Here is a 22,086-nt window from a genome sequence, read left to right as displayed (position 1 = left end):
AAAACTTGCTTAAGGGTTTAAGAGTTTTTAATGAGCTTGGTGGGGTTTTTGAGAGGCTTTCGAAGCCTAGCCCTTTTAGGCACCCAAAATTCCAATCCAGTGCCTCTTTAGAATTTAATTTCAAAAGAGTAACTGGACCCACGTGTTCCGCATTGTAGGAATACGGAACACGTGGCGTTCCACATTGCTACAATGCGGAACGTGGTAATTAAGCAGCTGATTAATTGCTTAATCAGCTGCTTAGCAACGTCCCGCATTGTAGCAATGCGGAACGTTGCTTCTTCCCAATGATTGGGGAGCACTTTTGTCTCCCCAATCATTGGGAGATGCAATGATTGGGCAATAAAGTGCCAATCATTACTGAAACTTAAAAAAAATTGAATATTAAATGGAAAAAATATTAACAAACGCTATAAAATAATAACGATTTTAAAATATATTAACAAACGATATGATTAATAAACGACTTTAACAAATGATTTAATAATTTGACGTCGACGGCTGATCTTCCTGAGGCAGCGTGGGACGATAACACTGATCTAATGGAGTGAACTGCTGATCATCCGTACACAGCGAGGGACGGTAATTCTGAGACGGCGACGGTGTTGGGGGCTGGTGGAATTGAGATGGCGGTGGTGTGGCCTGGTGAAACTGAGATGGCGGCGTGCCCACCGGAGTCGTATATGCCGTCTGTCCATATAACAGGTCAAAAAACCGCATCGACGATGGTGGGACCTGATACAATGATACCTGGGGTCCCTGAAACACAAAGTAGAAAAGCGACATTTAGACTATCTAATAAATACGAGGTTAGAAAATCAATAAAATAATAAATCACGTGAAACCTGTGGGAACAAAGTCGGAGGCCACGGAGGCTGTGATGCAGAAGCGGAGGTGGAACCGTAGTACTGATTCGGCCCATAGTACTCCCCCCGTTTGTCTGAAGTGGTTGTAGGATCGAAATGGTAGTAGACTAGTGGGGTAATAGGGGCGTCCGGGCGCTGGCAAGGCTGAGGGGCTCTAGGCTGCCGTCTACGCGTTCCCTTATCTAGATTGATCGTCAGGGGAGGGAGAGGAGGTAGTACGTATGCCAGAACTGCTGGCTCTGCTGAGGGCAATGTGGCGTCACGGCGCTCCTCTTCGTAAGCCAATTGGGAACTGCGTGCAGCAGTCCCAATCCTAGAAGCACGCGCCTCTCTCTACAAGGCGATAATCTCCATTGTATCGCGCTGTTTAAATCGAACAAATAAATTGTAAGTGAAGATACTAGTAAGATATATTTAATTACTAAATTAGCATAAAAAAATTTACTTACACTATGTCCGGCCGCTGCGCCCTCATGGGTAATCCAACGCCTGCTGCGGCTCCGGAAACACTCCAGATACTCTGAATCATAATGAGGTGGATGCTGCAGCTGGTAGCCGTGAACAACGTAAGCCGCTTTGTTGTTCCAAATCTGGACATAATCATCGAGCAGCTCCACAAAGTTGTAGTTCCCCCTGATACTTGATGTAATGAAGACGCTGATCCTGCATGGCGGCCATGGGAATAGGCTGCAGTATGCCGAACTGATGAAGAACTTTGTCCGGCTGGTGCCACTCGACGATGTGGTAGTATATCAGTGGCACTCGGGCACGCCAAATATGTTGCCTTGTCAGGTACATCTGGGCGATGGATTAGATAACGTCGTCGGAGTATGGCTGCCACACGATCTGTTCAGGTAAATTAAAAAGTTAGTAAAAATTTGTGCTCACATTAGTTCAATTGAAATAATATTAAAACTTACATTGTCGTGATACAACCCGTCCAAAATAAGTCCGAAGTGACAGACAGAGTGTTTGGGGACCCGTTGGCCCCCCCGCTCCCGTTGTCTAGGACCCCCCATCTACAAACATTATTAAATTATATTACAAGTAGAGTGAAAAAACAAATAGAGATAACTTTAGACTAAGTATGTACCTGTCACCCAAATGTAATTCCCCCGTGACACTAAAGTCGGCCAAACGGGTACGCAATGGCGTCAGACGCTCAAACGCCTAGAGCTGTAGAATCCACACAGCGCCCCAAATGTTCTGTCTGTTCTGTGAAGCTGTGGCGGCGAGGTATGGAAACGGGTCGTATGTCTGGCTGGTATGGAAACGAGCTTTGTCCCCCCTCTTTTTCAATATTTGGATGCATATTGGAGTGTAGCGAATGTTGGTGTCAATCAATGACGCATACGTCTTCCAACGTGTGTCGAACATTTCGACAAGCTTATCAAAAATTGCCTCAATCATTGTTGTGATCGGAAGCCCCCTTACATTCTTCAGGGTCGCGTTGACAGACTCGGCATAGTTAGTTGTCATCACATTGTGCCGTTGTCCCTTTTTGTCGTACACCCTTTTCTTTCGGCCGCTTTTCTTTCTTAGTTAGCCATGCATACGCTTCTGGGCTTCTAATCTTGATGATGTCCATGTAGCTAGTGTATTTCTTCTTCTGATATGCTCGGCCTAAAACACAAATGTAGCCACAATGTTAACGGGCAATAATAACCTATTTTGTCAACATAATGTTAAAAACATTACATGCTTTCTCCGTCAGCTTTTTCAAAATCTTGTTCCTAAACTTGGTCTGAAAATTATTACAGAAATGTCTGATGCAGAACTTGTGAGCGACACCGGCCCATTCTGGACGCCTCAAAATCAACAATATTCCAGCGTGTCGATCAAATATAATGGCCACCTTCCTTTTGCGAATCACTTGCTCCCGCAAATGTTCAAAAAAGTACTTGTAACTGTCAGCACTTTTAGATTCAACAAGTGCAAATGCCAGTGGAATTATTGTGATTGTTCCCATCTATTGCCGATGTGATCAACATGGTCATTTTGTATTTTCCATACAAATGAGTACCGTCGACGAACATAACCGGCTTGCAGAACGAAAACCCTTCAATTGTCGGGTTGAAATTCCAGAACATTCTGATGAACGTTACAACTTTTGGCTGAAGGATCCCGTTATCGTATACCTCGGCGCCTACATATCACAAGTTGAACAATATTAGAGTTATTCTGTAGTTTACTAGTTCTATAACAAAACCACATAATAGTTGGTAATTCGAATATACCTTATGCATGCCAGAATGATCCAGGATTGACATGAACCATCTCGTTCATGAACTTGTGAACCAAAGCGAATAAATCATACCAGCCCCCCTAAACAGCAGAGATTGCCTTTTCCTTCGCATTGCAGGTTCTTTTATACGGAGGCCTAACTCCATATGTTTGCCAAATTCCAGCAATGAGGGTCTTGATCCGTATATCACGCTGCTACATTACCTGAGTTTTGATATAGTTTGCGATCGGACCAGACCCAAAGTTTCGATGGTTAGGATAAGGTAACAGCTGATTGCAAGTGTGTGGCCCATTATATCTTGTCAACGTCCACGTCTGATTTATTTGTAAAAGTGTAGCGTGCAACCACCATCTGCAGATTTCGTTGTGCCTACAAACCAACACTATTATCGTGTTGGTAGTCTGGTGACTCTTGTGCTCCCTTCCCACAACGACTGAATAAGAAGTCGCACAAGATTGAATGGCATCACGATTTGGGAAGTCCATCCCTTCTTGGAACTCCATCCTAGGATTCCACATAATATTTTCATCAGCCTCCGAGGCAACGTCAAAGTCGCAAAAATCCACCCATCTAACATGCTCATGAAGTTGCGACTAATATTGTGAATCTGCTCACGAATCTTTCCCGACATCCTCTTCGTTGCTGTCATAGAAATCCTGTTCTTCCTCTTCATCGCTACTCCTCTCCAACCCGCTGGAAATACTTGAAACCAACTGGTCCAGTAAAGTCTCGTACTCCACGTACAATTCCAAAATATCCAGTTGCGGAAACCTTATAGCTTCGTTCAAAATTCCAAACAAATGCTCATTATTCTCCACATAAAACAACGAGTACGAGCGTGTCACACCCCCTTCAATTCTTGGAAGCCGGAAGTAGATTTTTGTAATTTCTACTTCGGAGTCTGTAGAAACTGCCCTTTTACAAATATATTGTAATTCTTCCAAATTCATTCTCTCACTAAGTGCCATATTAACCGGATGACCGCCATGATATTTTACTCCACACGGAGAACTTACAATACGGCCATCGCACCATATAAAAAAAGATAGATTTGGAGTCGTCATTTCTAAATAATAAAAAAAAATATGTAACCGTTATATTTAAAATGCAATTCTTAAATTTATAGCCTATTTTATCAATTGCAATTACTCTTACTTTATTTCTAATAAATTATTTCAAATATCATAAAAATAAATTAAACATATCAATGTACAATTATATAAAATAACAATCTACATTAATAATCTATAAAATAAACATAGTCTAGTACAATAATATTTTAATAAACTACAATATTTTTTATCATTTTTCTAACAATAAAATATTAAAAAAATTAAATGAACAACTTAATTATAATTTGTCAAAAAATTAGCACAATTATTTTTCTAAACTATAATTAATAATTAAAGTCCAACATTTCTCTATATTATAATAATTTCTAATATCTACTATCATAACAATATTTAAAGCAATAATTAAAAAAATTAAACGGACTCGCCTCTTGTAGTCCTCGAGAAAAAATAATTTTGCACAGATAATGTAGCTTTTCCAAATATTCCGCACAAATATTTTCCGTTCAACTACGAAAATAATTTCTTTTTTGCTTCTCACTTTATTTTATCTCTCTCTCACAACCCATATTTCATCTATCCCTAATCCCTTCCATTTTTCTTTAACTGATTTACAATAACCCCTTCATGTTGAAGGGGTTATTTATAGGAAATGCGGAACACATTTGTTACCGTTGGGAGCTGGCAGCTCCGCAAACGGTAAGATTCCTTGCCATTGCAGGGAATCTTGCAGCATTCTGCATTCTCATAATGTGGAACGCTGCTTAATCAGCTGATTAACTCATTCCGTAGTGTAGGAATGTGGAACGCCACGTGTTCCTTTCCTACAATGCGGAACGAGTGGGTTCAAGCACTCTTTTATAATTAATTTCCAAAGAGACACTGGATTGGAATTTTGGTGCCTCAAATATCAAAAACCCAGCTTGGTGAGTGTCCTTTGAGAGAATTGAGGAGTTTAAGTTTGGGGTTAAGCAAACATCTCAAGTACTTATGTTATTTGCTTAAACCGTTAGATAAAGAAATGTGCAATTGTTAGTCTTTCGTCTAACTTTTAGTTGTAATTATAACATGTAGAATAATAATTCTTTAGGATTCAATTTTTACTATTTTAATACATCTTCGACATATTCGATGATTGTTAAAAATTTACATTATGGATATATTTTTTATACATATTTAATACAACTTTAATATATATTTAATACAATTTTGATACATATTTAATACATCTCCGACACATATATGTGATACATTTCCGATACATAATTTATACGTGTTATTTATCAAAAGAAAAATAAACATGATACATTTTTTAGATATACTTAATAAATACATCGTTGATACATTGTTTATACATGATAGATACATTTTTTACATCCTTTTTTTTGGCTTTATGATATATATTTTTATATATATTATATACATCTGTGCGCACATTTGATACATAATTTATACATGAGAAATATATTATTCATGCATTAGACCCGTGTTTAGTAATATTGCATATATTTTTATAAATTTTTTATACATATTTAATACATCTCTTATACACATTTAATACATAATTTGTAGTTAATAGTTATCTCCGATTTTTTTCAATGTAATTCAGATCTCGTAATTAATTAACGAATACACCTTTGATACATATCTGATAGATAATAGAGATATATCTATGATACATAATTATACATGACACATAAATTATTTATGCATTAAACACATGTTCGGTATGTATTCGAAATGTATCGATAAATAATTTATAAAAATTGTATCATTTGCGTATTTACGTATTTTTAAAATTTAATATATTTATATTTTTAAAATTAAAAGTAATATTTTCTCAACATTTATGTTATATAAATAAATTATTTAGGCATATATAGTGTGTGATAGAGAGTGGGAACCACGTGATAAAAGACAGAGAGAGAGGAGGGAGACCACGTGAGAAAGATAAAGGGCGGACCATGTGAGAGAGAGAGATGAAGCAGCTGACATCATTATTCACATGGTGGTGTAAACATAGATTCTCTTATTGATGATGTCATGGGCGCGCGTGTCCTCTTTTTATTGGAATGGTGATAATGTAAAATTTTTGGTTTCTTCGGTGGTAATGTGAAATACTCTATTCGTCTCAAATTGATAGACAATATTTCAAATTTTCTTATTTCAAATTATAGACACTAAATATTTACTTAATTAAGTAATTTCCACATAAATCCTCATTAATCATATGAAATATCTTGAGAATACAATAAAAATCACAAAAGACAAAAACTACAACTATATTAAATGAGGACAAATGTGGCATTGTTTCAAATATTAACTCATTTTATCTAGAATATATAAAGTTTTTAATATCCGTATTTGTCCTAAACTGTCTATCAATTTGAATCAGAAAGAGTAGTTGAGTTGAATGGCGATTGATGTAACTGTAGGTCATTTTTTGATATTTTTGTTATTTTCTCATAAATTTAATAAACTTTGGATTCAAAATCAAGTCATACAAAAAACATATTAGATTTTAGAGGTTTTTTTACAAATACCGGGAAAAATGAAAATATTTTCAAAGATACTACTTGCATTTTATTTAAACAAAAATATAAAAAATAATTAAAAAAGTACAATTTTTCAAAAAAATAATTACAAAAATAGATTTTTTATATAAAATTTCATATATAATACGTATAGATGAAGCCAAATATTGTATATAATCCGTATATAATACGAATTGTATACGTTTTTTTATTAAAAAAATCAGATCTGAGTATATCAAATTTGAAAAACGGAGAAGATGAAGATGGAGCCAAATTTTGTATATAATTCGTATATAATCCATATATAATACAGATTAGAGTTTAGGTGAAGAAGATGAAGAAAAAGAGGGAAATGGTATTTTTGTTAAGGCCTAATTACTTAAAATACCTTCACCTTGTAACTTTTTTTCGTTTATACCCTGACCTAGGAAAAATTTCAATTGTACCCTATTTTGAGTTTTCATGTTTCATCTCTACCCCGTATGAGTGTAAAATTGACAATTTAATTTATATAAGGATGAAAATGTTAAAAACAACTAAATAGAAGGGCTATATTATATTTTTTCTATTTGGAAAAATACAAACATGTTCTCTAACTTTAAAAGTGTCCAAACAAGTCCAATAAGTAGCAAAATCATCACTGCTTGATGAATGCGAAGAGCGCACAGGTGAATCAGTGACTACACTCATCCTGCATAATCAACATATTCATACAATACAATACTCAGACCTTACAACTAATAATTAATTATTGTTATGAACAAAAAATGGCAACAAATTGAACAAAATCAATTGAAATTAAAATCGGCAGTACATTAATCGTTAAAGCAGAAAATCGAAATTGATAGTAATCTTTAGTAGCTAAATGGAGATTTTGAAATTAAAATCAGCCAAAAAATTCGAAATTGGCAGTTAAAATTACTGGACCTGTATCAAAATCAAATTTCACAAAAATACAATACCTAGGGCAAGAAAGACAACTCATCGGAGAGCAGAGCTTGTGATGCGCTTTTGGGCGGTGCAACGACGGGTGGTGGAGACGGTGATAGGAGGAGATGGAAGAATAAGGAAGTATAAGTGATCGTGGGTTTTCTACAGTTACTTTTCCATATAATTAAATTTTAACCTTATCCCTATACTAAAATGATTAAAAAACCTAAACTTTAATTTTGTCCTTATACCACTGAAAACTTTAAATGGTTTTTTTAATAATTTCTAATTTAAAAATTATTTATAATTATTATAAATTATTATTATTTGTTGAATTTTGTGAGGAAGAGAGTATTTTTTATACAATTAATAACATTAATGTTTAATTAAAATATAGGTTAAACATAAAGGATCATTTTGAGCATTTTTCTAAATGAAAAGAGGTCAAATTAATTCATTAGGATAGAGATGAAACATGAAAACTCAAAATAGGGTACAATTGAACTTTTTCCTAGGTCAGGGTATAAACGAAAAAAAATTATAAGGTGGGGGGTTTTTAAATAATTAGGCCTTTTGTTAATAAAAGAGATAAGATGGCATTTTTAGAAATATGGAAAATATTTTTGTAAAGAGAAAAATAAGATAATATGTTCGAAAATATTTTACCTTATTTTGACATAGAGTGTAAAAATTTCTAGATTTTATAATTTTTAAATTATATCGAACTAAAATATATTAAGTTGAATTTATTGTTTAAAAAAAATATTTGAGTTTAATTTTAAATTCTTATTTTAAAAGAGAATACAAGTAGTTATAAATATGGAAATAATTATTTTAGTGAAATAATATAGTAAAATATATTTAGTATTTTTATAATTATTAATTTACAGTAAAAATAAAACTAAAATGCATCAAGAAGTTAATAAAAAATATATCATAAGTTCACTAAATTATTAATTTAATTATGTAATCCAAATCAGAACTACAAACAAATTATTAATTCCTTAATATTAATTTAATATTGTATTGCTCTCTCTCCTTTTTCTTTCCGATTACAAACTTGATTCTTACATCTATTTACCTCAAGTGTTATAATGGAAAAATTAATGACAAGAAGATAACAGTGTAGGAAAATAAAAAGAACAATTATCGAAATCCCAATGGAAAAGATTAGTTTGATTGAGAGATAATAAGTTAAGCTGTACAGTTCACCCAGAAAATGTACAAAGCAAGAAGAGTCGAGAAAAGAAGAAAATGCAATGAATTTAAACAATAAGATAGCCACACCCTCAGTCTTGCTCCTCTTCGTCGTCGTCATCATCGGGCAGGCCCGACATCTCGTCTCCGACATCTTGAAGCAGTGCATCCACATCCTCTCCTAAGTCCGCCAACCTTCCGCTCAGCTTTTCCACCTTACTCTGCTCTTGCCCTAGGCATACTAGCAAATCATTTAGTTCTGCCTCACTCTCTTTCTGGGCTTCTTCCCTAGCTTCTGCTTTCACCGCTTCAATATCCAGAATACTTGAGCCTCCACCGCTCTTCAAAGCTTTCACCTCCTTTTCTAGATGGAAGTTGGCTTGTTCAAGGCTGTTATACGCATCCGACAAGCTTTTTAAATCAGACTCCATCTTCCCAGCTAAATTCTGGTACATAGATGCCTCAGACTCAATTTTGACCTTCTCTGCCTTAAGCATCTCGATCCTTTGATTAGCTTCCTGAAGATCTCTTCGGAGTGTCTCGGTCTGGACTCTTTCCAAACCCCCACTTGCCCTTTGTTCAGGTTGGGAAGAGCCACCCCCACCTGTCTTGGCAAGGTCCTCGGCTAAAGTTGCATTTCGGCCAAGAAGATTCTAATAGAGGAAATTGAAACCATCAGATCAGTGTAGTCTTCGAGAGTTCTAAGACTTGATGCAAAAGTTGTAATAGCTAGTACCAATCTAGGGGGCGTATTCGGTTCAGACCGAACCAAACCATAAATTTTCTCTCTTTTCTTTAGACCTAACTAAATAAATTTTTATTTTTTATTAAAATATTTGATTTTTTTGGTTCGGTTTGTACTAAAAGTGAACTGGACTCTTTTACTTCTAATTTCAAATGAACTGAAAGACCAAGTTGTTTTTATTATTTCAACCCAAATTTATCGGTCTGCCTATTCAATTGGGTTCAGTTCTACACACCTCTAAAATAAGATTCCACTGTTTGCTAACATGGCGGTATATGATAATTACTACAATTACCAATTCAGGAAAACAGCAAATTTTAATTTCCCTCCGTAAAATCAAATATAAGTATGATAATAAAGCATAATATAAACACCTTAGAACAAAAGGGCAATCCTGAAGAACAGGTTCTGACCAATGTAAGAGAACGTCAGTTCCTAAACCAACAGGACACAATGGCAACCGGTCAAGATTTAAGACAGCAGTTTTTTTATAACAATTCTTATATGTAAATCAGCTATAACATTGACACAGGTAGTAGTACTTCTCTCATCCATTTTGGGTTACTTTAAAGGCATGTTTGATTCTTAATTAAAAACTCCCTCTGTTCCACCTTTCCAATTTCAAAAGCCTAGTTCAAGTTTTTTTGTCCCAACTTATAGACACTCAATAATTATTTAATGTCATATATATATAGCTTTATTAAATTTTAGTAAAATACAATTAAAACAAAACAAAAGGATGCACTTCATCATTTTGTCAAACTCAATTTACCTGTATAAACTAAATTTATTAATACTTGTATTTGTCCGCATGTGCCTATCAATTTAACGGAGGGACTACCAAATTATAATCTAAGAGTTGAATTGATTCATAATCTCATCCAGAAGGGATAATAATACTTCACATATTATTACCATCAACTTGACATTTCTAAGAGTTTCTGCCCAGTGCAATCAGTTCAAGGTATTAACAGTGCCTATAAAAGAAATGGCCTGGTAAACTTTTATTTCGACATCAGAAACTAAACAAAGAGCAATTCATGCCTGAAGCTGTATTGAGAAATGATTGCAAGATGCACACATATTATAGATGAGAAAGGCACCTGTATCTCAGAGCACTGCTTCTCCACAAATAATTTCAGCCGCTTGATATAGTCTTTATCATTTTCTTCGTTCTTCTGCTCCAACTCAGCAGGCATAACTGCAACCTCACTTTTTGGACGACTGTACACATCTATAATAGTTTCTCTTATATCTGCCTCCAACTTACTGACAAAATTGACAAAAAAACTATCAAAAGTTGAAGAGAGGATGGGATGATCCTTAATCTTCTGATCAGATGAATCCTGCTCATCTACGTCTTCAATCTCCGCCATACTAGCAGCAGCGGATCTAGTCAATGGTTTAAGAGATTCTGCAGGCTTCGTGGAGGAGAAATGGAAGCTCTTCATCATTTCGTCAAACTTAAGAAAGTATGATGTGAGTCCAACTTTCTGACTTATCGCATCAACTACCGTATAGGCATCCTTTCCACTTTCACTGGACTTGTTGTAAATAACACACTCTCCCAAAAGAACTGCTGCTAACCCTCTTATGCACACAGTTGCTGATGGATTTGACACCAACTCAAGCAGAAATGTCAAGTGGGGACGTGAATCTAGAAAACATTGAACTGCATTGGCGCAATCAGCCAGCCAAGTTACCAGCAATTTCAAAATAATTGGTTGAACAAATAAATTCCCTGGTGCATTTCCATCTTTGTTCTTCATGCTGGAGGCAAGAGCCAAGTATTTCACCATGCGGTGCATCAGTGGCTCTGGAACTCCCAAGGATGGTGTGGGTGACTCAAGTTCAATCCGAAGAACCTGCAACCATTCTTCGAAAATTTGGTAAATCTTGAATAAGGTGAAAGGTTTCCATTGAGAGAAGAAAACACACTGATAACTGAGAGATACTGTAGTACTATAATATTTTAGTCTCTTTTTTTTTGCGATTATAATTTTTTTAAAAGAAATTAGATAAGAGCTTGTTTATACATCATAGCTGTTATTATCTTCTTGTGTTATCTATATATTGACTGCATTAAGAGACAAACTGTTTGCCAACTTAACAGCCAAAACATGTTGACTGGTCTATAGCTGAAACTTGCTAAAATATCCAATTGAAGTCCTGTAGTGGGTGCTATATATTTGGCATTATTAAAAACGGAATCAATTGCGATTGCATGGGTAGATAACAGCTGACTATAAATAAAATAAAAGTTTTCACGAGTCTTTTGGACATACACTTGATTTCTCATCACAGCCCAACACAAACAGAAATCCAAGTCACGCATTTGTTAAAATATTTAAATAATTAGCTTTAACTAACTATTTTCCAACATGTTTGACTAATACGTTAAAGTGAAGAAGGCACACTGTAAAACATTTGAGAGGAAAGGAAGTAACGCAGTAAGCTCCCAAACACCAGAAACAATTATGGAAGTTGTAATTCAAAGTTGGCACTAGGCACAGCATTTTGTGCATCTTCCCACAGCATGCGTTTCCTATTTCCCAATATAATCATAGAAGTCATCCCATTCCCATGTTTGTCCAGAACCAGAATAGAGAAAGAAATGAAATTGCATACCTTTTCCTTGCACTGCATATTGTCCTTAAGTATATGAGACAGCACACTAGCAGCCCTGCAACAGGTCTGCAATCAAAGTATAAGCAGACTGTTCATTCACATGCCGAAACACAAACAAATAGATCTCAGGTTCAACCAATGCAAATCAACATTTATAGATAAATATTTTTTAAATGAGACATTCTAACTAGTTGGTGCATTTTTTTTTTTGGCATAATGTCTTAAAAAACCCCGACCTTTCACTCCCTTTTCAATCCTAACCTGACGTTGCAAATTAGTCAATTTTACCCTATTTTGCATTTTTTCATTTCAATTGTATGTCATATCGAGAATCGAAATTGTAATTTTGTGAATCGAGAATCGAGAATCGAATCGAATCGTAAGATTCGGTTAATATGAATAAAAAAATATTATATAAAACTATGAATATAAAATATTCTTATATCTCTAAAAAAATAATTTTATAAAAGTAAATAAAAATTATATTCCTAACTTAGTTAGTTGTTTAATTTGTAACACTACACAACATCCTGATTCCTAAATTAAAAAGAATTCTATATTAGTACAACATATAAAACTTCTATAAAAGTTAAAATAGACAAAAGATAAAAAGTATTTTAAAATTTGAATAGCACTGTTGGCGTGAAAAGTAACACTTTTTGACAATACACAAAAGACAAAAATTCCCACTCTTCCACACACTCTTCTTCTTTACGTTTCTTCTTCAACAAAGCTTTTATCTTTTTTCTGCAACAAAAGCTTTCTCTTCTATTTTTCCTTCTTCAACTAAATATATGGAGCTTTTTTGTAAGAGTTTATCGTTTTCAGGGTTTTTCTTTTCTTTTTCACCTTAAACATATTAAAAATATGAAATTTTAACTGAATCGGATGTATCGTCCGAGTCGACCGAGTCAACCGATTCACGACCGATTCGAACGAGTCACGACCGATTCTAGCTCATCTCCGATTCACCCTATAGAGTCGCATCGTTTTTGCTGCGACTCGACTCGACTCGTCCGAGTCGACTCGTGACTCGTACGAGTCTAACAACAGTGAGTGTACCCAGAAATATAAAATTGGATTTTTTTTATTTGACAAAAGTTCAAAAAAATTCTCTAAATTGACATTTTTTTGCATTAGATTAAATTTTTATATTAAATTGATCATTTTTAAAGAATTTTTTTGTACTTTTATTAAATAAAGAAAAGGCAATTTTATGCTTTAGGGTACAATTAAAATGAAAAAATGCAGATTAGGGTAAAATTGACAAATTTACAACGTCAGGGTAGGATTGAAAAGGAGACGAAAGGTCGGGGGTTTTTAAGGCACTAGTTTCGTATTACGTGCTACGCACGTAACTCGTAACGTGACACGTCAATTTACTTTTTGAAAGGAGTTCGTTTAAATGTTAAAAGCATGAATGAAATTTGATCTCTCTTTTTCATTATTGATTAATTATCTAAATAGAGGTTATTATAATAATTTATTGTGTATATTATTTTAAAGAATAAACAAATAAATTTTACAAAAATTAAGATATAAAAACATATGTATTATATAATTTGACCTTTTTTTTGTTAAAAGGTGATTATGTTATATTAAAATAATTGAGGCAAGGTCAAGAACATCGTGAACATCTTTTTTTAAAAGAAATTAACATCTTGAAGATCTTGGGCATATTGACATAATATTGCAGCTAAATATAAATTTGTCCTATAATTAAATAAGTAATTTATTTATTCTATCATTGTGTTTTATACTTTTATTTTTATTGGAATTTAATTTCTTACACTTGTGATTATTTCTAAAATTAAGTTATTATTATTTAAAATTATATAAATAAAAAAATTAAAATAAATTTAAAAATCATTTAATCGAACATGAGGCTAATCCTAGACTTTTTAATACTCTCATCTTCAAAATCAAAAACTCCATAATCATAACCTTCTCATATATATAATCCCTTTAAAGTAGATATAGTTCCTAAAAATTAGTTTAGGAATTTTATAATTATGTTATTTGAAAATAATTCGAAATTCAATTTAATTTCCAACTGTGGCCAATTCACCTAAAATAGAAATCCTTTAATATCAATTATGTAATGATCATCTATTTTTATATATATATATTTATGGATACATGTAAATGTAAAATAAATACAACTAATTTATTTAGATTTTACTATTCATAATTAAGATTAAGAGTGTTTAGAATAGGATAATTTGTTTCAGCATCTTTTATGGTATTTTATACGTTTTTTTTGCAAATAATTACCATAAAGATTAGTTAATAATTAACATAATACTAAGAGCATTAATTAAAAAGTGTTTGTCTCCCAGATTTATCCGTATATCTTTCATGGTATTCATCTATGTTATTTCAATGTTATACTTTTTCACTAATTATCAACATATTAAAAAAGGTTTACTGGACAAAATATTGTACAAATATTGTATCGTAATTTAATTAGAAATTTCCATAATTTATTTAGATTTTTTATCATAATTGAGTTCTTCTTTAGTAATAGTAGTTAAATAGACTCCTTGTTCTAATTAAATTACTCATTAGTAAGTGTAGTTAAATGAGTATTCTAATTATATTATTAATTAGTAAATTACTATAATACCGTAATTTAAATAATTAATTAGTAATACTATATGAAGGGTAATTAGGTAAATGTGCCTGTCCACCCCCCCCCCCCCCCCCCCCCCCCCCCTCATCCGTGCTTTTATATATAGTATAGATTAAGCCTTTTTTTGAGAATACTATTTGGTGCATTTTAACTTCTCGTCAAAAGTCATTATGATAAACAAAGACATCACCTCAAGATCTCCGTCACTTTCACCCAAAGTAAGACCATGTAACAGCATGCTGCCATACAAAAAGTTCATAAGATAATCTCCAGAATTACTCATATATCAATGCAAATTTAGTAGGTTAATAAACAGAAAAATCAATCACAGAATGCTACAGATACAACTAACCTTCCAAAAGACATGTTTACATCCTCCTCAATAGGAGCATGTGTCATTGAATGTGGTTGAGGAATTAATGTGGATGCTAACATTGTTTGACCCTCAGAATTTCTCTGAACGAATAGGAAGAAGTCGGAATTAGAAGATCAACACATTGAACTACAAAACAAAGAGTGATTCTCTACTATCACATATTATACATAACAAACAAACTATTGATTTAGAACATTCAACTAAATAATTCAACAGAAGAAGCAATGATGAGTTCAATGAACAAATACATGTATTAACCTCACAAAAGATTTTAAAAACATTGTCAGCTGCCATGAACTCTTGGATACTGGAAGTCCGCAAAATGATTCTAAGTATAGAATTCAAAGCAGGTTCAACTTGTGGCTCCTCACCAAGAACTTTGGTGGCAAGAGCATCACGATTTTTGGGATGTCCAGCAATCAAATCACCAACACAACGCAATGCCTACCAAAGTAAATAAATTTACAGTATAAGCAAAACAAAAATATAATCCAAGACATAAACAGATTAACATTAATCAAACCTAAGACTGAACCAGTAACTTAAAAACTTTTCATGTTTGCACATGTTTGTGCTAAAGTAATTGTCTTCTACAATGGAAAAAAAAATTAAGAACGTCCAAGGAAGATGTATTACTCCACAGCGCACAGAAACAGGTGCCCACTGGCTTTCAACACCCAGCATCAGAAGATAATCCAACACCTTTTTCTACAAGAAAAAGCAATGCAATTTTAGGATCAAAACACCTGCAATGCTATTATTAATCAAAGAAAATATGATAATGTAATAAACCTGAACTAGAGCAGTTTGATTGGTCAGCTTGTTCGTATCCACTCCGGACCCAGCCTCTGAACCTCTTATAATTAACAATTTAATGGTTTCTAATGCGCTGAGTAGATTAATCGTCTACTGGCATGGTGTTTGTTGCACAAAACAAAGATCACCAGTAAGGCTTGAGTGATTGGAGGCTCAAACTTATTACACTAGTCAAAAAATCAAATTGTTGAAACAATAAAAACCATAAAAATCTGAGTATCTAACCTTCTGTTGGGTAAAACTGTAAGCACTCCCTCGTAGCTTCAAAATTGATATCAAGGCATCAAAACCTATTGTCTCTCTCAGTAGTATCTAAACCAAAAACAGCTCAGATTAGCATGACAAAAAAGGTTGCTGGCACAACAACAGTATCAGAAGCTACAGACCTGATTAGATGTATTGCTACGCAGAAGATTGTTCAATAATTGAAGACAGTCCTGGCCAGTACAAAATTTGGGTGTTTTAGCAAAAGATTTATATATTTCTCCACCGCGTAATAACTTGGAATCAATAGCAAGAAAATGAAATCTTTCTTCCATGGATTATCCAGAATAGGTTATCTAAGCTCTACACGGATGATATTCACAACGAAATATTCACTCCTGCATTTCAGGTTGGACATTTTGGAAATATCCCCTTGTGAAGCTTGTTGGTGGTAAAAATAAAAAGATTACAAATCCCATTTCTGTACTCCAAATAAAAAATTCACAATTCTCACAAAACATGAAGTCATTTCCAAAGGCACAGTTCGTTAAGATTGTAAAAGCTAAACTATAAATGTTCTAAATGAAAATTATTTTCAATCTAAATCCTGAGAAAGACCATTCACTGAAAAAGTTCATATAATGATATTATAATTAGGGATGGTTCCTGTTCCTAACAGGTGTAGCCACCAACTGAATTCAGGTTTCAGAAATTGGTCATAATTTTACATAGTGAGCTGCTTTATTCATTAAAAACTTCAGAAGATGTGATCAAAACTTAAACCTCAGAGACAGAAATTGCACAGGAAAAGATATGCATGTAATTTAGTTTTTTGTTCTTATAAAACCTGGAAGATGCATAAAGTTATGAAGAAGCCTACACAGAAGAACAAGTGTCCTAGAAGTAAACAAGCTAAACAAGTTTGTAGATCAAAATTATAAAATTGTTTGGAAGAAAATCACCTGCACAACGACACCACCTTCTGAACCTCCTTCCTCTCTGATAATGCTAAATATTTTCTCAAATGCACCTTCAAATACCACAATTTTTTGAATCTCCTAACATCATCAACCAAATCAGTTAGCAGGGCCATTGTGCATGTGGTTTCAGTAATGGCTGAAAGCAAATCAAGTATGGAAACAAAGATACATGAGATGGTGATGAGAAGGCTCACCTCGGCTTCTCTAGTTAAGTAAGTAAGAAGCAGTAAGGCCTCATTTCGTATAACCTACACAGTACCATGAATATTTTACTGTAACAGAGCTGGTAGTGGTGTAACAAAACTGAAGAGTAGATGACACAAAGCATAAAAGAAAAAAATCATAGTTTTACAATGGTCATACACTCAAATGTAGAAGGCATACGACCAACAATGCAGATTCTGAATACTGGCAGTGGCTCAGAAAATTGCCATGTGATGAAAAAAAAATGAAAACTATAAAAGCTTTTTAGCTGAAACTTGTCATTCAATAAAAAGTTTTGTACCTCACGATCCATAAGCATATCCATGAGTCGAGTTATACCACGTGGAATAGTTAGAATGGCTTCCTGCAACCTGAATATGAAGCAACATTATTTTCAGCATAACGTATAAATCAATTAAATTCTAGGTAAACAGGAAAGAAATTGTATAAATGCATACCTGTTTGGAGAATTCGTCAGAAGGGCAGTCAAAATTTGAAGTGTATAATATCGCACATAGAAGTCATCTTCCGACTGCCAAAATGCCATAAAGAAAGACGCGTTGAAACATTAACTAAATGGATACATAAAATAATGAAGATAGCACTTAGGCTGTATTGAGAGCTCTCACCAACAACCCTAGGAGAAGGGAAATATTTTCTGCCTCTCGGGAAAGCAAATCAGTGTTCATCAAAGCTGGTTGGACCTCATTCTTCGGTCCTTTTGCATGATCAATAGGTGTCAAGGCACTTACAAGAGTTTCTAGGGAACCTCGAACCTGCATACATACTCCTTTGTCAGTACCAAATGAAGTGAGAGGTTAAGATAAGATGTAGAAATAATGTAAATTTCAATAAGCAACACATTGAATGTACATGCAAAATTGCGACCTATGCAATGGAACTTCTAAAAAAGAAAGATCTCTAGGATTTAAAAGACTGAAAAACCAAACCACTGTAAAATTCAATGGTTTATTCTGTATAGCAGGTGAACAACATATACACACATTGTTGAGCAACAGACCAAGCTTTAAAGAATGAAAAGAATAGAATTAAAAAGAAAGAAAGGAGAAGCAGATAGAAACCATTTCAATGTCATCTCTTTCCTCCTTCAATACACCCATAAGCACCGGAAATCCTGCAGCAAAATAACAGAGTCGGGCAATGAATAATTATACAACGTAATGATTGTGCCACGTCATTCGTTCAAAAAACCAATGACGCGTTTGCCATGTTGGAATATTTAATAATAAAAAATTAAGCAATAATTAAAAATTTCCTAACACAAATGCTCATTGGCTTGTTGTAAATGACATGACACAATCGTGAGCAATACAAATTACAATGACAAGACAATCCTAACGATGGTCTATGAAATAGAAAAGGGGAACACACCCATTCCTCCAAATGCCATCTGCGCAGCACGACTTTCTGCAACAACAGACTGAAGCTCAGCCATGGCATTTCTCCTGTCTTCTGCCAGGACACCATTACTGATTCGGTCCAGCAGCCGTTCAACATAGCTACGGATAACAAATGATAGTTCTATCAGTAATAAAAGATTTAATGCAAAATTCACACAACCCAAAACCATTAAAGCAGCAACACTTTACCTATCTTCATTAGTAGCAGAACTCTCATTACCAAAAACAAGCCCAACCACTCCCTGCCACCGCCAATTCAATTATCATTACTCAACTATAAATGGAAACCGTTTTATAAATTACCACTACAATGTAAATCAACTGAGAAATTTAAAAAATATCGCACCTTATAACGAGAAGCCAAATCCATTGTAGCTACTAATTATTCTTAAGCTCAACTATAACCTATGCATACCAAGCAAGAAATTGAAAAAATTAAACAAGTGAAATTACTGATGAGCAATTAGGGCTAAATTAGGATCGTAAAAATTGATTGCAACTAAAAGAAGCGTATAGAATCAGTAACCTGACGTTGAGATTGAGAGATGTCTGTGTTTTGACCCAAAAAAGACGCAGATCATAGCAATAACAGAGAAGGGAAAAAGGTTCAAATACCCTTTATGTTTAGTGTGAGGTTCGTATAAGCCCTTTAAAGTTTTTTGGAACAAAATAACTCCCACACCACACGTCTACAATTTGGTACATTTAAATACGTTTCTGAATTGTAATGGCTAAACTTGTATTGGGGTGCTTCTACTATACGACTTTTCACTTATTGGTCCTTAGAAATCACTTTTCCTCATATGAGTCTTTCTACATCTATTATTTTATTAAGACTAGTTTCGCATTACGTGCTATGCACGTGGCTCGTAACGTAACTCGTCAATGTACATATTAGTAAATTTATTATAATTATATCAATTTTTTATTTATAATTAATATTAGATTAGTTAAGAATTTTCGTAAAAGTAAATATAATATATTCGGCTATTAAATTTTTTCCATACTGAATTTATTTTTCCTTTGGTTTTATAATAGCCATAATTAAATAATTAATTTAATTATATTAATAATATCTTTAAAAATAATAAGATAGAAATTTAAATAATAATTTATTAACCAGATATAGTATTTTAATTCTGTAGTTAAATCAAACTAAAAGATAGGTATTCCTACTAATTTGGAGACAATTTAGTTATTTTTTACATACTAAAAAGTAAATTGGAGATAATTTAGCTACCTATTCTAATTAGAAATTTAATTAAATAATAATTAATTAAATAACTAATTAGTTAATGACTATAAAACCTTTATCTAGTAATAAATTGAAAAGGATTATTCAGTAAATTTGTCTGTCCCCCCCATCCGTGCTTTTATACATAGTACTAGCGTTTCGCCACGTGCTACACACGTGAGCGGCATTTACGTGACCCGTTATATATATTATTTATATTTAAATTAGTAAAATATATCACTATAGTTTATAGTGAATTATTATAAAATATTAAAATTGAAATTATAGCACGTGAAGATATTTACATGACCCTGTTATATATAGTGAATATTAATAACGTTAATAAATATATTATTTTAATTAGATTAATAAATATAATATTTTAATTTCAATAGCCAACCTTTTATCTTTAACTCCTTGTTACTTTTTCCTTTGCATTTTAGGGTATATAGATTTAGAATCAGCCAAATAAATAAGAAACAACACCAAATGAATTCATCTCCTCCTACGTAGATAAATTTATAAAATGGCTTTGGCTAATGTTTAACACATAGCTCAAACCAAATTAATTCAACACCATAAATTAATTGGTCGATGCAGGATTAATAACCAACTGTTACGGTTATACCTAACAATCTTTAAAACATAGATTTTAATTTTCAAAATGTAATATTCATTGGAAGTGCAACAAAATCTGGATGAAAACTTAGACATAAGGTATAGAATGGAAAAAAGGAATTGAATAATTCTAAAATAATAACAAAAAGTACCGATAATTAAAAAGAACACGTATTACGGTATTAGCAACATCAAATTAAAGCAAATTAGTAGAAGACCTTGCGCTCACATCAATGCCAATTACTCTGGTAACAGTAACACCATATACTATGATAAAGGCCACCAACAATAATCTCTTTATATTTCCATTTACAATTCGACTTCTATTTGTATTACCATTACACTTGTACTACTTAGACTTCTAGTGGGTATTAAATTCTTATTTAGTTAATCCTTATATTACAGTTAGACTTCTATTTATATTACAATTAGATTTGTATTTAATTTCGTAAATTTTTTAATTATTGAAGGTTAGAGTTGTAATTTTGCCTGTCCCCCCCCCCCCCTTCACACTTATAGAATAGTTATAGATAGATATAGATATAGAAGATATAGATTAATTGATTCGTTTTTTACCAGACCGTTAGTTGTGTTGTGTTGTGTGTGCTCATATTCCGTCTCCACGAGTCTTACAATCATATTGGTCGCGCATCATCTGCATGTAGGAAAGTGTCTATATTAAGTCCAGAACAATCAAGTGAGCTTATTCAGGGTTAAAACCCATGCAAGCCATTTATATTTGGGGTTTTTTCATAAACAAACAACATTTGTTAAATTATTAATTTTATACAGACAAAAGTTTTTAATATAAAAACTATTATACACGCTGGAAAATATTACTTTTATACGAATCTATATATAAAATATTTCAAATCAAACCCTCATAAATCAATAATTTTCTCTCTCATCACAATTAATTTTTCTCTCCTCTCTCTCAACTCATCTCTCTCAGCTCGTGTTTGCTCCATCTTTTTCCGCCGCGACGTCCTCTGTTCCTCCGCTCCTCTATCATTGTTCTCATCATCATCTCCGCCAACGCCCTCATCTCTTATGGTCGTCGTCGTTATCAATTTTTATTTCAGATCTACAATTTATTCATTGTTCTTCTTCTTCTTTTTCTTTTTTATTTTCAGATCTACAAGTTTTATACTGTTTTTTCACCATTAAACATGTATGAAGATTATATTCAGAGAATATAATGTTAATTACAGGTTATGTAAAATAAAATTGTGGTTTAATGAAATAATGTTTTGTTATTTCTGCATTTTTTTGTGTTTGGTTGTATTTCTATGTTTTTTATTCTGCAACACAATTTGTTGATGATGGTTGATTGCTGAATAATTATAATGTTACAGTGTTGTTGATTTATGTTGATTTTGTGTTAAT

The 22,086-nt window shown here is 33.2% G+C and overlaps 2 protein-coding genes across 3 annotated transcripts; both read right to left on the bottom strand.

The window, feature by feature from the left end:
• Positions 1 to 3,305: 3,305 nt before the first annotated feature.
• On the bottom strand, positions 3,306 to 4,175 carry LOC126672384 (uncharacterized). The gene is made up of 2 exons (XM_050366334.1): positions 3,727 to 4,175; positions 3,306 to 3,681 (listed from the first exon to the last, which is right to left on the bottom strand). The coding sequence occupies exons 1-2, from the start codon at positions 4,173 to 4,175 to the stop codon at positions 3,306 to 3,308; spliced, it is 825 nt and encodes a 274-aa protein (XP_050222291.1).
• A 4,616-nt stretch (positions 4,176 to 8,791) lies between these two features.
• On the bottom strand, positions 8,792 to 19,473 carry LOC126673341 (golgin candidate 6). 2 transcript variants are annotated; one of them, XM_050367441.2, is made up of 20 exons: positions 19,375 to 19,473; positions 19,195 to 19,253; positions 19,038 to 19,090; positions 18,820 to 18,947; positions 18,510 to 18,562; positions 18,057 to 18,203; positions 17,886 to 17,959; positions 17,729 to 17,798; positions 17,418 to 17,471; positions 17,206 to 17,301; positions 16,426 to 16,476; positions 16,265 to 16,351; positions 16,016 to 16,129; positions 15,860 to 15,931; positions 15,482 to 15,667; positions 15,200 to 15,303; positions 15,038 to 15,086; positions 12,216 to 12,281; positions 10,691 to 11,452; positions 8,792 to 9,495 (listed from the first exon to the last, which is right to left on the bottom strand). In XM_050367441.2, the coding sequence occupies exons 2-20, from the start codon at positions 19,216 to 19,218 to the stop codon at positions 8,935 to 8,937; spliced, it is 2,751 nt and encodes a 916-aa protein (XP_050223398.1). In that variant the 5' UTR covers positions 19,219 to 19,253; positions 19,375 to 19,473; the 3' UTR covers positions 8,792 to 8,934. The 2 variants fall into 2 exon arrangements, with proteins under 2 accessions (XP_050223398.1, XP_050223399.1); XM_050367442.1 differs by having other exon boundaries at positions 19,195 to 19,239; positions 19,371 to 19,464.
• Between the last annotated feature and the right edge of the window lie 2,613 nt (positions 19,474 to 22,086).

Source organism: Mercurialis annua, linkage group LG3 (genome assembly GCF_937616625.2).
Source record: "Mercurialis annua linkage group LG3, ddMerAnnu1.2, whole genome shotgun sequence".
Taxonomy (NCBI): Eukaryota; Viridiplantae; Streptophyta; class Magnoliopsida; order Malpighiales; family Euphorbiaceae; genus Mercurialis; species Mercurialis annua.
The sequence above is the reverse complement of the archived record's forward strand: the minus strand, read 5'-3'. Positions and strand labels throughout refer to the sequence as shown.

What these genes read in the sequence shown, in the direction of transcription:
- LOC126672384 (XM_050366334.1), bottom strand. Translation starts at nt 4,175, where the DNA reads ATGACGACTCCAAATCTATCTTTTTTTATATGGTGCGATGGCCGTATT. An exon ending in GAGGATGTCGGGAAAGATTC is followed by an intron (nt 3,682 to 3,726) that starts GTGAGCAGATTC and finishes TGAGCATGTTAG; the next exon opens with ATGGGTGGATTTTTGCGACT.
- LOC126673341 (XM_050367441.2), bottom strand. Translation starts at nt 19,218, where the DNA reads ATGGATTTGGCTTCTCGTTATAAG. An exon ending in ATCAAACTGCTCTAGTTCAG is followed by an intron (nt 15,932 to 16,015) that starts GTTTATTACATT and finishes TTTTTCTTGTAG; the next exon opens with AAAAAGGTGTTGGATTATCT. An exon ending in TTTTTAAAATCTTTTGTGAG is followed by an intron (nt 15,304 to 15,481) that starts GTTAATACATGT and finishes CTATTCGTTCAG; the next exon opens with AGAAATTCTGAGGGTCAAAC.